Genomic DNA, 21989 nt, shown 5'->3' with positions numbered 1-21989 from the left:
ATTGTCTGTAACTCTTTTTGCCTGTACAAATCTACCCAGGAGTAGAATTGCCTAGAAATCCTCCTTGACAGCTTGTTCTGCTCTCCTAAACAGATAAAGCAAAGATACTTTCTTTACAATTATCCCATAGCCACCTTTTCTGTTACTTTTCTATACATCCTAGTAAAAGCTCTTTTCAGATTCTTCCTGAACTGCTATAGACTCTTTGCTGTTCTGTTTATCTCCTGGCTCACTTTTTACCATTTATAGTCTATTATGGACTCTGTTTTTAGAAAATATCCGTTTGGCTGCAGTTCCAGTTTCCTGCTTGTTAACCTTCAACAGTTTCAGACTGGCTGCAGCAACAAATTCAAACACTGTTTGGTCAAATACTTGAGGCGTGGGGAATCTGGTCTCTTCTATCATTTTCAGTCTCATTTATAACTACCCTAGTTTCTGAATCCTCAGACTCATTGAAGTGGCTTCAGACATTAAAACCACACATCTGCCTTCAGCCCTGTGTTTTCCAGACCTGTGCTATTGCAAATTCTATTCCTTACCTCCAGAATTATTTATGCATAACTTATTTATGTAGAACTGGGGTACAGGCCAGAGGTGCAGGGACTGTGAGAGGATTCACCAGAGACAGAGTGGGGAGCAGAACAGGCAGATTGATGAAGGAGAGCAGAGGGCCGGTCAGGTCAGGTCTGCTGTGCCATGTGGGTCACCTCAGGGCCTAGAATCAAATTTACACTGAAGCAGCCATGGCCAGCTTCGCAGTGCAGGCCACTGTGCCACCAGGGAGGGCCCTCTTTATTTTTAAAAATTGCATGATTATTATTTATTAAGGTAACATTGGCTTACAACACTGTCGTTCAGAGATATAGGTTGACACCTCTACAGATGCATGTCACCCCACCACACACACTACTCAGGCAGCCATAGTGCACCACTAGGTCTCTTCCACATTTTGCTCTCCTTTTCCTCCCCATCTGTAGCCTCAGTTTTGCTGTCATACTTCTAGCGTTTGTTTTGATTTAGTTTTTGTCTGTTCCTCAGCGTTTCTCTATGTCCCATATGTGAGTGAAATCTGGCATTTATTTTTCTCCTTCTGACCAACTTTGTTTAGCATAACCCCCCCACCCCCAGTACTGTCCATGTTGTTGCAAATGGCAATGTTTCAGGCTGAATAATTTTTCATTGTATATGTAGACCATGTTTTTTCTCTTGTGGTAGTTTTTTTTTTTTTTTAATTGAGATAATAATGGTTCACAGCACTGTTTGATTTAGGGGAGTGGATCCATTACCTGTTTAGATATATGTTCCCACACTCACACATCATGAAAGTACTACTCCTCCAGCCTAGACCATTGGGTCTTCTTGCTTTGTTCTCCATCTCAGCCTTCTCCTCTGGTATGCCACCCATCTTGCAAGACCAGCCATAATTCCGACTTAGTCTTTGAAGTTTTTCTAACCAGTCAATCCTTTGTGAAAGGCTATGGAGGAACCACTAGTTGTTATTTACTGCCTGAGCCTTAGGGACCATGGATGGTTAAACAACCCTTAACTTTCCAGCCTAAGGTGCTCTCCTTCTTTATGCTTCTATTGCAGTTTTTGCCTAAATATTTGCCTATTAACACTGTGATATCTTAGGAAATTTCTTGTTTTAAATAGCTAGTTAAATTTCTTTAACTTAAAAAAAAAAGGCTTATTTTTGCTTGTACAGTGTAAATACTTTGCTCCCAAACTGGCCAAATATAAAAAAGGAGAGGAATACAGATTTTGTAGCAGGCATTGAGGTGCTAGTTTTGCTAGTGCTTCTTGTTACTGTGGTATGTCTAACAGTCTGTTTTACAGAACACATCTGATATATGATTTTTACTGGTATGGCTTTAAAGTAGAGAGTACCTGCTTATAATTTTTTAAATGTGAGTTGTTTTAAATAAAAAAATACTAGTAATGGTTAAAGTGATACTCAGTTATGGCAACAACTATAAAAGTGATCCTTAAATGACTGAAGCAGTGTGATAATGATCACACACTATTCCTTACAAGAAACTTTCAAGTTAGGAGCCAAAGTCCAGAGAAACTTCAGAATTTAAGTAAATCATAAATATGATGCAGGTTTCAGGTAGAGGTGAGTTACTAGTGAAAAGTTCTCCATATTTCTGTCCGATGGCTTATTGTATCTGGAAAGATTTCGTTACGTAAGTGTGTGCCTGACCTGAGTTTTTATGCCTCACTTTGTCTCCTCAAAAATATTTACTTTCTAAATTAAATCTTTCACCTCCAGAAAAATACAAGGGGCTCCACAATGAAACGGTGTGTTTCTAAGCACATTTATACAATACTCAAGGAAAAGGACCTGATTTCCTGCCAGACTGAATGAAACATTAATTCTTCACCTTGGCACCTCAGCCTACAGCTGTAATAAGGACCTTATACCCAAAGAGGCCCTTAAACGAAAGACCTGCTGAGCAGAGACCCACTTTCCCAGCCCAGCTCAACTGCGTCAGCTTTTCTGCCAACTGACCAGGCGGAAGCAACAGCAGGGGAGCACGGACTGCAGGTAGGTGGGGAATGGGATCATTTTGAAAGCCCTAAATCCCTCACTGGGAAGAAGCAGCTGCTCCATGTTTTTCTAACATCTGCCCCATCTGTCCCCAGCCGCCCCTCACATTTCGGAGGCTCCAGCTAACTTGGGTATGAAAAGGAAGGTTTTCTCAAGGCTGAATGGTGAGTGGAAATGAACATAGATGCTACCCAGAAAGTTTCTTCTGCTTTGAGAAGAGGGCTGTTGGGGTTCTGAAAGGAAGATGACTATCACTATCCTTCGTTTATCTCACAAAGCAAATATTTAATGCACAGAGTTGGGCTTTGTAACATCACCCAAATCGCACTGCCCGCCCTGAGAATATTATTTCACACAATAGGGGTACCTTAAGTGCCTCATTTTAATTTTAACCTCTGTAGATTTGGGAAATACCGATACAGAACCCACTATGCCAATCCCCACCTTCGTAGAATACGCTGTGCATATGTCGCACCTGTGGCGCTAGTCGCGGCTAACTGCGTGTGGCTTGTATCTGACTACTGCCAACACTGCTCCTCGAGAACAGGGACCTTATTTATGTTCAGTTATTTTCTCCTAGTATTCAGAACCGTAACTGGAAAATGTCAGGCAAGAAACGCACATTTATGAATGAACGCATGTTAGCGAAGACTAAATAAAGGGACAGGAAAATTCATTTGGCTTTCCGAAGTCGGGTGTGGCGGCAGCGGTTCTAGGCGACGTACTCGCGGTCCCCAAAGGCCCCCAGCTCCCGGGATCTGTAAGCGTCGCTCTCCTCGGGGCCCAGCGAGGCTGCGCGGGCCTGACAAGGTCCCGCCCCCAAGGCGCGCGAGCAGCCACGCCTCCTTCCCGGTCATTCCCTCCTCGAAGTCAGTTCCACTGGGGAGTTTCAGGATTAGGGGGCGGAGCCAAGAGGGCGCAGGCGCAGTGGGTGACGGAAGTAGCGACTAGGAAGGACGAGGGAAGGGGTCCGCCGCGCTTGGGGAAGGGCACCGCGCTCCTCCTCCTCTTCCTCTTCCTCCTCCCTCTGGAAACTCCGGGCGGCCGCACGTGTAGCCCAAAGCAAGCTCCTCCCCTCCCCGCCCCCTCCCGGGAGCGGCCACCCGGCTGCCATCCATCCACCCGCCGAGATGGCTCTCGACCCCGCAGGTACGGGGGCGGGAAGCGGGGGTTGCTGAGGAGTCTCAGCCCGGGTCTGTAACCGCGGGCCTGCGGGCTGGGGGCCGGCCTGGGAAAGGTGCAGAGTTCTGAGGTTGCACCGCTTCCGCAGACACCCTCTCGCGCCCTTAGGGCGCCTTAGTTTTTCTGACCGGCCCCAGCTGCTTTCCAGCGGTCTTGAGTCATCATCTTCCCGCTCCTTGCGGTTAGGGTCAGGTGAGAGGCATTGGGTTTGTTACCCACACTCTCGTCGGTTTGTGACTTACATTTTACTCTTTATTACGACTGGTCTTTTCATTGTCATCCTCTTTTTCTCCTTTGGGGCACAGGCTCCTTTAAATATTCGTAGCCCAATTTAAGCAGTTCAGAGGACCCACCACGGTGGCAAGGCTTTCTTTGGATAGGATCCCCAGATCCACAGTCAATGTAATTTTCGTGCTTCCCATCCTGCCTCCTCTTGCAGCCATGGTTTCAGTTCCTCTTGAATTTCCCTCCTTCCCAGCTCACCTGCAGCGCTTTTGAGTCTCTACGCAGGATTAAAGTTAAGAGAATTCATCTGGAGCCTTTTCGCTTTAAGCTATTTATGTAAAGAGTACAGAGACCTTCGTGTTTGAAGGCAGTGTTTAATTGACCTAGTCCATTTCTTTCGTTTTATGTGTACAAAAACTCGGCATTGGGAGATAAAATGGCTTCAAACCTTTAGACATTCAGAGACAACAGTCACAGTGGTGACACTCAAGGGAGTGTCACACCGTATGTATATACACACACACACACTCACACGCATATGTATAACAGTAAATACGTTTATTCAGCCTTTCTCATGAAGCTCAGTATTCTTAGTTACCCAGCAGTAGCGTATGGATTGGTAAACATTACCTTCCCTTTATGAAGGGAACTGGCTGAGAGATCAGGGAGTACTTTTAATTTGAAGCATAAAACAATTTCCTGAACACAAGTTCATACTAGAGTGAGGGCAGGTGATTGAACACTCTGTGAGGAAGTTAGTAAGTGATCTGGGCTTTGAAGGGTGGTATTTCCAGGGGTTGGAGTTGGAGAAGAGATGCAGGAGCAACTGTGAAGTCTGTAAAGTGCTCTGTGTGGCAGTTGGTTGCAGGATAGGCTCCTTGACTCAGTGGGGGGAGTGGGAGGGGTGTAGATAAGTGAGTAAGCCAAGTTCAGGATGGAAAGTAGGTTGGCCCACATAATTCTAATTTCTGAGCTGAAAGTCACATTCAAAGTCATCTCATACAGATGAGGAAACTGAGATTTGGGTTAAAGGTTTCCCTATGTCTCTATTCTTGAATTTAAATGAGGAGATCTAAAAATAAACTTCATGTTTGCACTCTATTATAGTCTAGTTACTCTTGTCCATTGTTCAAGGCTACACAGCTACTTTCTGGGAGAGCCAAGACTGGATACAACTAAAATACTTATTTCCAGTTCAGCCTGTAAACCCACCATGCCACCAGTTGAGTATTTATTGCTGAAACAAATCCTTGAGTGCCTGTAATGTCAAGTATTGTTGTGGGTCCTAGGAAATGTGCATAAGATAAACCAGACCTCTGTTCAGGATACAATTTGTATTCTGGTGGTAGAACATATACACATGTTTATAGATGGTGATGGACATGAAGAAAATAATGTGGTGGATGGTGAAGAAAGGACTACTTTAGATAGGCCAGTGAGGTCCGTGAAGTGTCATTTGAAGCAGAACCTGAAGGATGAGAGGAAGCAGTCTTCTGTGGAAGTAGATTTGACAGGAGTGAGGCCCAGAGGGTAGGAGAGCCATGTGGAAAATGCTAAATGCTGGGGTCTTTGAAGCCATTGAAAAGGAAGCATTTGGTCTTTTCTTGATATTATCAGAAGGCTTAGAGTTGGAGGCTTTTAGAGAGGGCAGTGACTTTATAATTTCCGCCGTTCCTACCATGACCGCTCTGTGCACTGTAGGGGAGTCAGGAGAGGGAGCAAGGGACTCGGAAGAGATAGTAGCACTAGTCCAGGCCAGATCTGACCGTATTGTGGTGTGGGACTGTTTCAGAAAGAAGGAAAAGAACACAAAGCTTCATGATGTTTCGGAGAAGAAGTTGACAAGAACTGCTGTTGCATTTTATTGAGTTGTTGAAGGAAAGGGAAATTTTAAGAATAATTTCTAGGTTTTTGACTTCAACCACTGAGTGGGTAGTGATGCGTGAATGTTAACAAGATGGTCATTGGAAGTTTTGATGAAATTGGAAGGGAAAGAAAATGGAATACAGACACATATAAGAGAGAAAGATTTTTTTTCCCTCTAATTTCCTTCTCTATTTAAACTCCAGAAAACACATATGTCAAACCTGGGTATTTTGGTTTTCTATTAATGTCATTTTTAGCTCATTCCTAGGCTCGTATCTAAGTCTTTTTAAAGTCCACAGAGCTCTTTGCCCATCCTGAGCAGAGGTGCTTCTGAGTAGATGAGTCATAGAGTGTTGCCAAATGAGGTTTATGCAGCAGAATCTCTTCCCTTTGGCTCCTGTTGTGCTTCCCTTTGGCTCCTGTTGTGCTTGTTGAGCTTCTTATACAGGTTTCATTGGCTGCAGCCTTTAACTGATTTTGTGCGGTCCATTCTCAAAAATCTCTGAACCTAACAATGACAGATACATACAGTGGTAGTTTTATTTAAACTGTTTCCTTTTTGTTACTGCCACACTCTAAGATTAGTCACAACACTGTAAGTTTGGTAGGGTGTAAGTATGTTCTTTATCTTCTTTTACCACTAGAAAACTGAGAGTCCAGAACACTCAGGAAAAGAAGGGATGTTAAAGTGTTGGTGTCTGGTTACATTCTCAGATATTCAGGTTTAATTGGCCCAAACTTCTTTTTTTTTCCCATTATCGAATTTATTTTTTTAATTTATTTAAAAATTTTTTTATTTATGTATTTATTTTTTAAATATTTATTTATGCATACAGAACTGGGGTACAGACCCAGTGAGAAGATTCACCAGAGACAGAGTGGGGAGCAGAACAAGCAGATGGATGAGGTACACTGCTAAGGGGAGCAGCAGGCAGGTCAGGAGAGGTCTGCCATGTGGGTCACCTCCAGGGCGGGGATCGAACTCAGCTTTAGCTTCTTAGTGCTGTGCTTTAACACGCTGCGCCACCAGGGAGGTCCCTAAATTTTTTATTTTCATATATATATCTGTATTACATCATTCTTCATTTTGTACATTTTTCATTTTAGTTGTAATCCTTGTGCACTTCCCACCACCATTTCACCCATGTGCCATTACTATAGTCCCATGTGTTCTTCCCCTTTCCCCTCTTCTCCTGTATAGAATGTCTCTCAAATGCCCCAAAATAGATGACTGGGTCAAGAAGATGTGGTACATATACACAATGGACTATTACTCAGCAATCAAAAAAGATAAACTCATGCCACCTGCAGCAAAATGGATGGACCTGGAAAGGATCATGCTTAGTGAAATAAGCCAGAAAGAAAAAAATACCAGATGGTTTCACTCATAGCAGGAGTGTAAGGGATCAGGGGGAAAAAAAAATTTATATATATATGTATATGTATATGTATATGTATATGTATATGTATATGTATATGTACACACACAGTAATTGTAATAAAGTAAAAACGAATAGCAACTAACAACTATAATTTGCCCAAACTTCTGACATTTACAGATATTCTATAGGAAGTTCTGATATGCAAACTTAAGAGGAAAGTCACTTTTCTGAACTTTCCCAGTTTTATTGACTCATCTTTCAGCTTTGTTTGCTTCTCAGTTTATTTTTTTCCCTCTGTGGAAAGGAAATTCTCCCTACATCTTTAGCCATAAATGTGACCTCTGATTATATAGTAATGATTAAGAAATCTATAACAGAGCTCATTCTCCTATAAGAGAACTTACACATAGTTTATTCCAAGTTATAGCTTCTTCACAATTTTTAGCCCTTTCTACAAAGAATTTCATATTTAAAAACTCCAAACTTAGATGATTGAAAATGTAAAGGGCTGCTTATTTTGAATGTATAACCCATGGTCACCTCTAGAAACAATGTTAAAAGTGATACTTGTTGAAATAGAATTTTTGAAAGGGTAAAAATACAACTCATGCAGATATGAAAGGAATATGTTGAAGGTTTTCTTCAACTTATTTTATAAGTAAGAATAAGCAACGGAGCCAATAAAATGTAGAAAATAGTTGGAAAAAGCATTTGAGAAATTAGATACATAAAACAGTTGCAGATTGGTTATTTAGCTTAAAACTGGTATATCCAGCAGGATCATAAACTGTAATCTTCGGGGTTATCTTTTCCATTCATTAGACATTATTTCACTCTCTGGTCAACAAAATTCTAGAAGTTAACTTCTGCCCGTAACAAGTTGGAATATAGTTCAGTAATGGAAGTCAAGTCTAGAGCTGAGTGGAGTGAACACACATCAAACCTTTGCTACTTCCAGATTCCACAGAAACTCTCTGACACGATTGTGTTCCCAGATGATAACCCACAGGAACCCGGACTTGGGAATTTTGATTTCTTTTTTCTCTTATAAGCTACAGAACTTCTTATCTCCCATGTTTCTCCCTTTCTCACTTGGAGCAGAGTAGGAAGCTTTCTATCCCCTGACCGTTAGTGTGGATTCCTTCTCTGCTTTTGCATGCTAGACGATGGTGACAAGTTTCCTTAATCAGGAATGTGTTTGCATTGGTATCTTCTCCCAGAAATCTAATAAGGGCAAAGCATGGGATAGTGATAGGGCTTAGCTTGCGGAAAAGAGTCAGGAATTTTACTATGTTCCATGAGTACATGTTCTGGAGTATATGTCTTGGCAGAAAGTTCTTATGGCAGCTTTTGGAGTATTTGGGTTACAGGGATTCTTTGGTGGTTTCTCTGGAGATACAAGTAGACTAGCTTCAGAGGTCTAGCGCTTACCTTTAATGGAAAATTTTACTTTTTAAGTTTAATATTTGAAGTCATTTTTTTCCCCCTGAGCATTGTGTGCTTAATATATGAGGTGATACAGTGGATGGAAAACTTTTCTTGTAGATTTTGTATCTCAGCAGCATCTTAGATGCAAATTATGTTGGTAATTTGAAACTAAAAAATGTTTAGCGTCTACGTTTTAGGTATTTCTAAATTGATAATATACTTGATAATAAAACATACCTGTGTTTGTTACTCTAGATTAATTTAACAACCCTTTCATAGCTTACTTTCTAAAATTTGGAAAACACTGGCTTAAGCAGATCACATAGAAAGAGAGGTCAAAGAGGAGTATGCAGTGTGGTGTAGAGGGTTCTGCCCTGTGAGTCATGAAATGTCTTGTAAACCATTTCAAGGAGCTTGAATTTTTGTCCAAAGAGCAATAGGAAGACACACAAACTTTTAGGAAAGGGAGTGACAGGTAGAACTTAGCTCACTTATCCTGTGTTTATCTGACTTGTGATGAGGTTGTGGTTTTGCATTCTTAGCCCAGGACTGCTTCGGAGATAATATGCTGTCATATCTGGAGGCACACGATGTATGCCTGTCTGTCACAGGTGATACTGGTTTTGATCTAATTTGAAGTCTTCTGTCATTTCTTGTTACTGTGCTTGCATTGTGTGGGAAGACCACTTATGCCTGTGCAGACGTCCATTCCTAATTAAAAAAATTTGTCTTTGCTATAGCATCTAGTGATGATTTTTGCCTTGTTCGATCTTTCCTATGATTGTTTAAAAATGAATTTTTTTTAGGGCATTCCTTCAGATTTACTAGATGCTTGTTGATATATTGCTAGATGGCAAGAGACCATTTTATTTCTTGTTTATCCATTTATGGGTTATCGATGTGAACGTTTGAATTGCCGTTTTTCAGTGGTATGTCCTTTAGCACTGCAGACACACTTAGGTGCTGACATTTTCCCTGAGGTGGTCAGTGAGTTCCTTCAAATTAACATCTGGGCTTTTGCAGTATATGCCCATCGTTTTTTTGAGCCTTTCCTTTTTTTCTCACACAGGATGTCGCTGTCCCATCCTCTGCTTACTCTGATCCATTTATACAGTTAGGTCTGGGGATCCCGTGGGTGTTTTATATGCACGTGATTTATTGACGGAGTGCGAGGGAGTGATGGCAACTGACACTGAGTCTGGCTGTGGTTTCGGGGAAGGCCTGTCTCAGTCTAATCAGCTCTGATGACCACAAAATGCAGAGTTTGTCCCATATTGCAGGCTGGGGAGCTGGGCCTGTCAGCCCTCTGGCCCCCTGCAAGGGTTGAGAGAGGGGGTGGCAACCAGGAAACCTTGCAAAGTGCTCCTGGGTCCAAGGAAGTTCTGAGAATTCCTCTCCCAGGAGTGAATGTTTCCACATTATCTCCTGCAGGAGGCACCAGTGCTCTCTCCTTCAGAAGCGAAATCTGGCTCCCTCCTAGAAAAGGATTTATCTGTCTGTTAGGAACCTTAGTTTGATAGTGATCTGCCAGGCAGGGGGAAGAGGTGTTACTTGCACAGATACAGTCATATGCATGGTTGTGTGCTGCCTCCAGATATCAAGTCTTTTGGGGTTGTGGTAAAAAAAAAAAAAAAAAAGATATGCCAGACTGCTTTTTTTCTTTTCTTTTTTACCTGTAGGCCATTGCATGTGCTTTTTCTTCTATCTGGCATTTTCCCTTCCCCATCCCCAAATCTGTCTAATTATTCATTGTCACATCTCATTTTAAAATTGGTTTCATAGGAGGCTTTTCTTGATTGGCATTTCCCCTATCTTTAAATTAAAAAAAAAAAAGTAAATTCCAGAAAGCCTCAAGTTTCTTTCATTCTAGATTTGATGTTTTTTCCCCCCTTGAGTAATAAAATGAAACCTGTAGATATGATGTGTCTATATGGAGCCAATCATTTGAGGGATGAAGAGAAGTACTCTGTACAGAGGGAGACTATTCTCCTGTGTGGTAAACAGTACACACTCATCTTATGATTTAGCCTCTTTAAGTGGTTTAGAGAGTACATGGTCAGTCATGCCAGTTAATTACACCTGGACGTTTTGAGTGGCCCACATACCCCAGGGAGGTGCTGTGCTCTTATGGGGAAGAGTACTGAGTGGAATTTGAAAATAGTAGAACTGACTAAATTGTCATTCAAAATTGTCATTCAGAGGGCATCTGAGACTTAAGGATGAGAGGTAGGGAGAGTGAGCTATTTCAGATGCCTGTTAAAGTCTACTACCAGCCTTAAACTTGAAAGTGATTGCAAATACTTGAAGTTGATCTAAAGGATTCTTGACTCAGAAACTTCACCACAGAAAACAGTAATTTTAAGTTTATGCTTCATTGACTGGGTTGGTATTGTTATTTTTATATAAAGGTGTTTTTGGGTGGGCTGTAGCATATTTGTAGAACTTTTCTATAATTTTATGGATGCCGGAAAGTCAAAAATCATTGCTTTATACATGACATAAGTAGATCACACTGTGTCTAAGTAAGAACATTGATACCCAAATTAACCTTATCCCTTGCCACTCCCTATTCCTTTTTTTTTTAAGATTTATTTATTCATACAGAACTGGGGTATAAGCCAGAGATGTGGAGGGTGAGAGGATTCACCAGGGACAGAGTGCAGAACAGGCAGATCGACAAGGTACACTGCTGAGGGGAGCAGCGGGCAGGTCAGGAGAGGTCTGCCATGCCATGTGGATCTTCTCCAGGGCAGGCGGGGATCGAACTCATGCGGAAGTGGCTTAAGCTTCTTAGTGCTGCGCTTTAACCCGCTGCGCCTCCCTATTCCTTTTTTACTTTTTTGCAGTAAGGTGATTGAGGGGGAAAATACAATTTAAGGATTAGTGTTTACTATTCCACATCATTCACACATGGTATTTGAATAAACTATTACTGGGATGTTTTTACAGATCAAAGGATATTTTATTTAGCTAAACATGATTAATCCTAATATAGAGTTTCACGTGTTCACACTGCAGACTGAGGAACTTTGCCTGCCTTATTCATAATTGTATATGCAGTCCCTTGCATGGTGATTGGTATGTAGGCAGCGTCTAATACTTCTTGATAGAATGAATATCTGTAATTATCACATATTGAAACTCTTTGAAATAATAAAGATCAATTTTCAATAAATTTAAGATTTTAATTAAGTGTAATAAAATTGAAGTTTATTACATATGTTAGGAATTCGGTTGAGTTATCGATATGAATTAGATATGCTTTCTGACCGCCATGAGACATGTTTCATGCAGTGGTTCTTTTTTTTTTTTAAGATTTATTTATTTATGCATACAGATTTGAGGTACAGGCCAGAGGTGCAGGGGGTGAGAGGATTCACAAGAGACAGAGTGGGGAGCAGAACAGGCAGATCGAGGAAGTACACTGCTAAGGGGAACAGTGGGGGGAGGGGTCTGGCCCGCCATGTGGGTCACCTCCAGGGCTGGGAGTGAACTTGTGCTGAAGTGGCTTTAGCTTCTTTAGTGCTGTGCACCACCAGAGAGGGCCCCATGCAGTAATTCTTAATCTGGCTGCATCTTAGAATTATTTGGGAGAACTTTTAAATGTACTAGTGCCTGTATTTTATGCCAGTATTTCTGATTTAACTGCCCTGGGATGGGCTCCAGGTATGGGAATTCTAGTATTCCCAATCAGGTTGTGAAGTTCAGCCAGAGTTACATACTTCTGGCAACAAAATCTGTTGTGTGAACTTGCGCTGTCATCATAACAAAATACCATAAACTGACTGACTTAATGAAAATTTATAAATCACAGTTTTGGAGGCTAGAAAGGCCAAGATCAAGGTGTTGGCCACTTAATGTTGCTGGTTCTTGCCCTTCTTATGGTCTACCCATATGACCTCATTTAACCTTAATTACCTCCTAATAGCCTTGTTTCCAGATACAGTCAGATTGAGGATTAGCGGTTCAGCATGAATTTGAGGGAGTACAATTCAGTTCTTTGAAACCACTGATCTCTGAGAAAAAGATTGCTCCAATAAAGTGATGTGATGTATTGTAAACCAAGGTGTGATTATTGCAAAATCTCGGGGTTAAAGGAAGGAGAATCACTTTCAGGTGCTGGGTTCAGGAGTACTTTAGGAGGAACTACTTTAGGATGAAGCATGTACTCAGTTTGATTATAAATATGTTAACTTTGATTTCAGAGAGTAAGAGGTAGAAGATTAAGCTGGAATTTGACTTTATCAGTTCTGCTGAGTAGTGTTCTGAGGTTGCTTTGAGCTTCCAGAACCGTGGCTCTTTGTAAATACCAGCTTCTGAATGTGATGATCTTTGTAAAGCAATTCCTTTATCACTCCTTCCTTCTACAGATATTAATGTGCTGCTTCTTTGTACTATGTAAAAGTAAAGCAATATTTTTTCCCAGATAGGGAGGATAATGGTTGTAAGTAACTACTGGGGTAGCAAAATGAAAATGGAATTTATAGAAGATGGAAACTACCAGTACATACTTTCAAATGAGAGGGAGACAGCAGTGAGAACTCAGCATCTTAAGCCCCTTCTTTACAGACACAGCTTTTTGGATTGCCAAAAGTGGAATAAGAGCAACTCTTATTGTGGAAGTTTTTTTTTTTTTTTTTTTTCTTATACTATTTCTGCTATTGCCATTATTCAGAATATTTTATTTTATTTTTATTTATGCTTACAGAACTTGGGTACACGGCAGAGATGTGGGGGGTGAGAAGATTCACCAGAGACAGAATTGGGGAGCAGAACAGGCAGATCAACATGAAATACAGAGCTGAGAGGAGCAGTGGGTGCTCCTCTTGAGGAGAGGTCTGCCACGCCGTGTGGGTCAGCTCCCTGGCTGGGGATCGAACTCGTGCTATAGTGTCTTCGGAGAGCTTCATAATGCTATGCTTTAACCTGTTGTGCCACCAGGGCGAGCCTTGTTCAGAATATTTTTGAAACTTATTTGCCTTCAGCTTGTACACATTCATCTTAGTACCATTTTTGCAATTTTTAATCTTAAAGTGGACTTAAATTCAGCCAGATATTAGGCAGAGAAACCTGGCAATGATTATCTTGGGAACTGCTCCCATAAAAATTGAACTTACGTATGTGTCTCTAAAGACCACAGTAAGAAAGATGTACATGTTTTTAGCAAAGGCTGAATCTTTGAAATAGGTGCGTAGCCTCTCAGCACGAAAATAAAGTGGCACATGTTTTTGATAGAAATTTTATGAAATATATGATGGAGAAGAACAATAGAGCTAAGATGAGCAAAGTCTTCGACTAATGTTTGTAGAATAGTCTACTGTGTTCTAGATGCACATCAGAGAAAAAGTAAATCAGGCATATATATTGCTGAGGTCGCAGACATGCTATCATTTATTCCTTTATCTTATCTTTTTCTGTCTCCCACATCACTGCTGATTTTCTATTAAAAATCAGTGGGAGACTGTAGGAAAAGGTAGCCTTGAGATTTTGCCAAGTAATGTAAATGTAATTTTTTTCATTTAAGAAAAGTATGGACATGTTGGAGATTACATCACTTTTCTAAAAGTGCTGTCTTATTGCATAAGTTGATTTCTTGCTTCGATACATTTTTACATCTGTTTTCCCTTCATCTTAGTTAAAATAATGTGGGCAGAAGAAGTTTTCACACCTAGCAATCTGTAGAATCTGAGGTCCAAGAAATAGGTACTTTTGGGAAATGGGCATATCTAGTGTGAATTCAATAGTTATTAACAATGAAAGCGATAGGACAAAGAAGCTTAAATGAAGCCTATGATTGTGAGATATAGGTGGTATTTGACCCAGAAGCTAAGCAGAAATACCCCCATCTACTTTTTATTGTGCTTTCTGTGTTTTGAGCTTTTAAAAGCATAAGACCACTAGTGATTAATCATGTTTATTGTCTTTAAAGGTATTTTTCAGCCAACTGACAAATCAGTCCTCTTTTTTTAAAAAAAGGAATCAGACAATCAGAAGTCTATTTTACTGTGCCTTCTGGTTAAAAAATGAGAACTATGGAGTTTTGACTTTTGTTTGTTCATAAAGATGCTTCTGAAAAACAGTCATAATCTAAGCGTTGTCTCATTCTTCATCATAACCATGGAAACTCACACAGTGTCATTTGCTGAGATCGTAAATACCCCCCACCATGTGCACACGGTATTGTCACAGAAGGTTCGGGACCTGGGTTATGCCCCACGGGCCTTGCCACTTTACCAGAGCCTTGGGTTGTTTCATCTCTGAGGCTTCACCTCTTTATCTGCAAGCTCGAATCAAAAATATTTATCTGAGAAAGCTGATAGGAAGATGGATGGACATTCATTGCCTCATCTTGATGTTTCCTAACCAGAAGCATGCTGGAATATGGAGGGGAAAATCTCTCCTCCTGCCACTCAGTTTCTTTTTTGTTCTGGGAGTTGTAGTAAGGCTTGAAGGGAAGAAGGCGAACGGAGCACTTATCTTTAACTTTCCCAGGACGTGCCTCTCTGTCCACCCCACCAAGAAGGTATGATCAAGCTGGCAAGAGCATGAAATTACAGTCAGGAGCATCCATATTTTTATACTGTTGAGGAGAACTGGAATCTCACTAACTTTCTGGTGTGAATTTGATTGAGAACGCTGTTCTTGCGGTGTTCGACATGGTGCCCTCTGCCTGGGACTTTCCATTTGGAGGCTCTTGGTAGCTACTAGAGAAGGGTAATCTGAAGGTAGAAATGGGTGCCTGTTAGAACACTACTTGTTAATACTGATTCTGTAAGCATCTTCCTTATTTTTCCTCTAGAGTGAAGAATAGCATGGAAGTGTCTTCAGGAGCATGTAAATGTAACTAGAAAGTCTAAAAAAAAATACCTACATAAGAAGTAAATTAATTACATTAGGACATTTCATTAGTAAAGAGGTATATGTTGTCCTTCAGGTGTCACTTCTTTCCATCACAGCATTCACCATTATATTCTGATTTGCATCACTACTATCTTAGTGGATTCGTAGCAAATGCTGTTGTCAGTAGTCTTATAATATAACTCTGCCATATTGCAAAAATATGTGTGCCAAAAGCAAAATCTGAGCTAACAAATTCAGCTACTGAAAAAAGGTGCAAATTGACTTTCAGGTGATGATAGAATATTGAGAAGCTAGATCTTTGGAAATTTTCCCTGGTGGTATTATCCTCAGTATAAATTCATATAGTAGCAAACTCTCAAGCACTGATTTTTAGTAGTCTCTTGTACACATGTGTAATGTATATGTGTACTTTATTGATACTTTTTATGAATAAAAAGTTCCATATCAGTAATGTTTATAGTGTTAATGTAGTGCATAGTTTTGAAATCTATGTAAAATCTTAATGCTTATTAGTGATTGGTGAACTACTAAATGGGAAAATCTTTTTTTATTTATTTAATTTCTCTATTTGTATGTATTTTACATCAGGTATCGTACCCATAAAATTTCCCCCACCAGTTCAGCCAGGCACCCGCACCTTAGTCCCCTGTGCTCTTACCATTCCCATTGTCTGTCTTTCTCCCCCTTTCTTTGTAGAATGTTGCTGATTTATAGGTGTTTGATTGTTTTTGTTTATTTTTGTTATATTGCTGTTTTTCTGGTTGTTATTTTTTTTTGCCCCCTTATCCCTTATTTGGTTCCTCTACATTCCTCTTATAAGTGAAACCATTCAATATTTTTCTTTTTCTTTCTGACTTATTTCACTTGGCATGATCCCTTCTTGCTCCATCCACATTGCTGCAAATGGCAGTAGGTTATTCATTTATTTTTTTGCTGAATATATTCCATTGTGTATATATAGCACATCTTTTTGATCCATTTGGGTTGTTTCCAAGTCATACCTTTTATAAATAGTGATTCAATAAGCACAGGAGTGCATGAATCCGTTTGAATTAATGTTTTTGTATACTTTGGGTAGATCCCTTGGAGTGAAATTGCTGGGTCAAACGGCAGCTCCATTTTTAGTCACCTGAGGAAGCCCTACACAGCTTTCCATAGCAGTTGGATTCGTTTGCACTCCCACCAGTAGTGTAGGAGAGTTTCTTTTCACCACATCCTCACCAGCGAAATACGTGCCATTCTTGTGGTAGTATTCATTGTGGCTTTGATTTGCATTTCCCTGGTTATGAGGGATATTGGACAGTTTTTGAGTCCTGTGAGGTTTTTTGTACATCTTTGTATTCAATCCCTTATCAGTTGTGTGAAGTGCAAAAATTTTCTCCCGGTTAGGGTGTGTCTGTTTTGGTTAAAGTCTCTCTTGCTGGTTCAGAAGCTTTTTAATTTCATGTAGTCCCAGCTGTTTGCATTTTCCTTCTAAATGGGAAAATCTTTAGTGGAATTTGTATATTTTTTAAGCCTGTCCTTTCTGAGTTAATACCTGGAGTTTGAAAACTCGCAATCAGTATTTTTGTGATTCTAAAATTACTTCTGTACCTTTGGTGGTTTTAGAAGAATGATCAGAAGAATTTCTTGCAAGTCATTTTAAAAGTGTGTTTAGTAAGTACTATAACCACAATTCATATTGTAGATAAGTTTCCACTCAATTGACTTAACATATCATTGGAGTTCAGGATCACTGGAGCTGTGTATTTAAAGCAGACATAGAGACATAGAGCAGAGTTGATTCATCAGTGCACATTAGATTATAAATAAATCGTATACGTTAAACCTATGTAGTGAAAAGAGATAACATTTGGAAATTTATTTAATAAAATACACTAGTAAATCAGTTTCTTCTCATGTGTTCAGTAATACTGCTGTTAATACTAATGTCTAACTATTATTATTATTGTATAGACAAGGAGAAAATAGGTTTGTGGAAGTCATCTCAGTTTTATTATTTACTCTTCCAGCACAAGTTACCTTTCCACTCTAGAGGGCATTCCAGAGACATTTCACTTTTTCCTGTTCTAAGCTGTGTTCCTGTTCTACTAGTGTTTCTTTTGTGTGTCTTGTCTCAGTGGGAGCTCACAGCCTTTTGCTGTGGAGCCAGAAAACTGAGAGTCTCTCTTGAAACACTTTCCCTTAGTCCTGTCAGGTCCCACTGGCATTATGGGACCTCTCACCACATCTTTCCCTTTCTCCATATTTTCAGTTCCTTTTATAGACTCATTGTTCTTTTTCTCATTGAAGCAGTTCTGGTGAAGCTAAATAAATAATATTTAGCTAACTGTGGTCCAGGCAGTAGCTAGTACAGCTTGCAAATTGTGAATGGTTAGTAACATTTTTAAAGGGTTATAGGAAAAGTGTGTTTGTGTGTGAGAAAGAGAGAGAGAGAGAGAGAGAGAGAGAGAGAGAGAGAGAGAGAGAGAGAGAGAAGCAGGGATGATTTGTAGCCTGCAAAACTTAAAATAGACTTAGTTCTTAACAAAAAGTTTGTTGACTGGTGGTATAGGCGGTAAAAATTGGGATATGATTATGGATGTGGTCATGTACAATTCCAGGTGTAAATATCTTGGCATCGTTATTTTGGAAATTTAGATGAAATGGATAATTTCTTTGGGAAATGTGAGCTTACTAAAACTGCAACGGACTCAAGAATACATTAAAAGCCCTTAAAAAATTCAGTCAGTACTTCAAACACTGCTTGTCTCACACTGCTTGTCTCACACATACATACACATCTACACAAATAGATTCCAGGCTCTGATAGGTAGTGTGTCAGGTATTTCTCAGAATTCTATCAGAGAACAAAAGATATATGTATGTGTGTGTACCTGCATATACAGTTGTATATATTTGTGTACACATATATAGGCATGGTGTATATGTGTGTTCTTATATACACACGCACAAGATACTGACTTTGTGATTGTGGGAGCTAGTTGGATAAATCTGAAATGTGTGTGGTAGGACTTAGAACATATGGTCATGTGTGGGTCTGCTGGTGGAACTCTTCAGTAAAAATCGCATTTCTCTTCCGACCTTTCTGTTGATTGAATCTGACCCACCCACAAGAGAATCTAGAGTAATCACTTCTTCAAGTCAACTGATGTAGATTTTAATCACATCCACAAAATACCTTGACAGCAATACCTAGATCCGTCTTTGAGTAACTGGGAACTATAGCCTGACCAAGTTGATCAATAAAACTCACAGGTGATGTTCACAAAACTTTCCAGGAATAGACAGTAATCTTTATTTTATATAAAATGATGTGGAGAATAAAAAGGAATAGTCTTTTATTTATTGCTTATGTACAACAATACAAAGAGAGGAAAGTTACAAGCAAATCTCAGCAGCAAGGAAACTATAAAAAAGTTATCTACAAAATTTGAACACCCAAGACAGAGGTGCTGCTAGTTACTGTTTTCTAAAGGACTAGCCAGTAAGAATTTAAGAGAGAAAATATAAAGCTGTCCTTGTGCTTGTTTATGTAAAAATTGGGACAGAATCAATAGGCAATTATTAGAATTAATGAGAGTTAAATATGGTTAGATGGACAACATAAAAGTTCAGTAGGGCCTTCCCTGGTGGCGCAGAGGTTAAAGCACAGCACTAAGAAGCTAAAGCCACTTCAGCATGAGTTCAATCCCCAGCCCCAGAGGTGACCCACATGGCGTGGCAGACTGCTCCTGACCTGCCTGCTGCTCCCCTCAGCAGTGTACTTCGCCAGTCTGCCTGTTCTGTTCTCACTCTGTCTCTCTTGAATCCTCTCACCACTCCTGTACCTCTGGCCTGTACCCCAGTTCTGTATGCATAAATAAATAAATCTTAAAAAAAAAAAGTTACATACCAGCAGTACAAGCAACAAGTTTATGAAAAGATTTGTGTATCAATGGAAATAAGTCTAATAAAGAACATGGTATTTGTACAGTAGCTATGAATAAGGGAAGTAATACTTTAGAGAAAATATGGAAGGGGAAGTATTATTTCTCTTATTAAGAAACAATGAAAGATGAATAGTATCTTTAAGGAAGACATTACTAAACTGTCTACATATTTGTGATGTTTGTTAAAAGAGTTAAAACATTTTGATTGTTTTTAAAAGGTAGCATTGAGGTAACACAATACATATAATGAAGTTTATGGAGCTTAAGTGAGTTTGGAGCTTTGATATATGTGCACACCCGAATTAAGACATGCCTAGAGTACCCTTTTCACTGTAGGTAACAAGTGTTCTAATTTTTACCACTGTAGATTTATTTTGACTGTTCTTAAATCATGCAGCGTGCACTTAACTCTTGTGTCTGATTCTTTATCTCAACACAATTTTTGAGGTTTATCCATGTTAAATATCGTCAGTAGTTTATTCTTTTGTATTGCTAGGTAGTTTGCAATTGTGCATTTGTTATTGATACTTTTTTGTTATTGTCAAGAATGCTTCCATAAATAGATTTGCATGAGTTTTTGTTATAGCTATCTTCATTTATAGATATCTTCATCTTGGGTATGTGAATACCTAGAAGTGGAAAATAGATTGGGCGTATATTAAACTTTGTAACTTAGCAAGCAGTTTTCCAAAGAAGTTTATCATTTCACACTCCTACCACCAGTTCCACATTCTTTCCAACATTTGGTGTTGTCACTGTGTTTTTTTTTTTTTTCATCTTAGTCATTCTGGTGGGTGTGAAAATGGTAGTGGGGGTTTCATTTGTATTTTCTTAATGACTACTGATTTTGAGTATGTTATCATGTCCCAATTTACAAGTGTAGATATTCTTTTAGAAGTGTTCATTCAAGCCTTTTGTCTCCTTTTGCTAGGTGGTTTTTTTGTTATTGATATGTAGGAGTACTTTATTTGGGATTTAAGTTCTTTGTCAGATACTGATAGGTAGATATTCCTTCTCTTTTTCTCTCGCAGTGGACATTACCTTATTAGTGCCTTTTTATAATGATGTCTTGATGAGCAGTAGATTTTATATTTGATGAAACCAGTTTATTTTCCCTTTTCTGTTTTGTGCCTTTGTGTCCTCATTAAAAAAATAAAAACCATTGCCTACTTATGAAATTGAAGGGTTTTTGTTTATTTGTTTAATAGTTTTACTTTTTACATTTAGGCTTGTTATGATTCATGACCAATTAATTTTTGTGGTTCCTATGGAATAAGGGTCAAAGGGTTCAGGCTGTTAATTTCATGTTTCTCCAGGCCTGCCACTATTTATTGAAAATACTTTTATTTTTTACTGACTAGCCTTGATGCATTTGTTGAAGTTAATGAACTGTTATATACATGGAGTATTTCTGGACTTCCTTTTGTCTTGACCGACAATTCTTTTATTACTTTATTATTTAGTTTCTTTGGGTTTTTATTTCATCCATTCCCATTTTAATACTTGTTTCCTTTCTTTTGCTTATTTTGGTTAATTCATTCTTTTTCTTGTTTCTCAAGGTGGAAGCGTAAGTCATTGCTTTAAGGCTGTCTTTTTTTCCCCAGTATAAACTTTTAGTGCTACAGATTTCCTCTAAGTACTGTCTTTACTGCATCACGCAATTTTTATATGTGTTGTACTTTCATTTTTATTCATTTCTAAAAACTTTAATTTCCCTTTCAGTTATTTCTGAGATACATGGGTTACTTAAAAGAGTATTACTTAGTTTCCAAATATGTGACAGTTATCAAGAGATCTTTCTTTTACTTTTCTTAATTTAGTTACATTGGTGTTAGGAAACATTTTGTGTGATTTGAATTGTTTTATATTCATTGATAGTTGTGTCATAGTCCAGACTGAAGTTTATCTTGGTAAATATGTCCTGTTATTGAGTGGACTGTTCTACAAATGTTAGATAGGTGAAGTTAGTTGATGATGTTTGCATACTTTACAATCTTAATGTGAATTTAAGTGAATGCTTTTCAAATATGCTTCATATATTTCCATTGAACGTTATGGATTCATTTTTAATTTATCAGAATACCTCCTTTATCACTTCTTGTGGCAGATCTTATTTTACAAAGAAGATCAGAACATTCTCTTACATTCCTCAAATTTCTGTAAAGTGGCCTTGCCACAAAGAATGGAGTCTTTAAGTTTCCTCCACTTGAATATAGGTCATACTTGGCAGCTTGAAATCAATAATGTAGTACAAATGATGTTGAATTGCTTACTTCTTGAAAAGGCCATCCTGTTTTCACTGGTCATCTTGGAACACTTATTTTCTAGACTTGATTTCTCTGATCTCTCATCACCTATACCTACCTTACTTTTGGAAGCCAAACCAATGGAGATGCCATTGAGTTGCGGTACTCACTCAACCCATACTTAAGCCTTTCTTACTTAGGTAGGTGTCAGATACACATGTGAAAGAAACATCTTGGAAGTAAATCCTCTGTCTTCAGCTGTTGAAGTCAATACCTGTCATTTGATTCTTTCCAGATGAGGCAAGAGACATGAAAG

General features: G+C 39.1%; 1 protein-coding gene across 1 annotated transcript in view; it reads left to right on the top strand.

The window, feature by feature from the left end:
* The first annotated feature begins 3492 nt into the window (after window positions 1–3492).
* CMC1 (C-x(9)-C motif containing 1) overlaps window positions 3493–21989 on the top strand; it is a 60353-nt gene continuing 41856 nt past the window's right edge. Inside the window, exon 1 of the mRNA XM_012732178.1 lies at window positions 3493–3700. Within this exon, the coding sequence (XP_012587632.1) occupies window positions 3682–3700 (19 nt within the window). The 5' untranslated portion in view covers window positions 3493–3681. The remainder of the gene's footprint in view (window positions 3701–21989) is intronic.

The sequence above is a fragment of the Condylura cristata genome, unplaced genomic scaffold, assembly GCF_000260355.1.
Source record: "Condylura cristata isolate star-nosed mole 26May11 unplaced genomic scaffold, ConCri1.0 scaffold00033, whole genome shotgun sequence".
NCBI lineage: Eukaryota > Metazoa > Chordata > Mammalia > Eulipotyphla > Talpidae > Condylura > Condylura cristata.
Note: the sequence above shows the minus strand (reverse complement) of the source record. Positions and strands in the feature narration are given on the sequence as shown.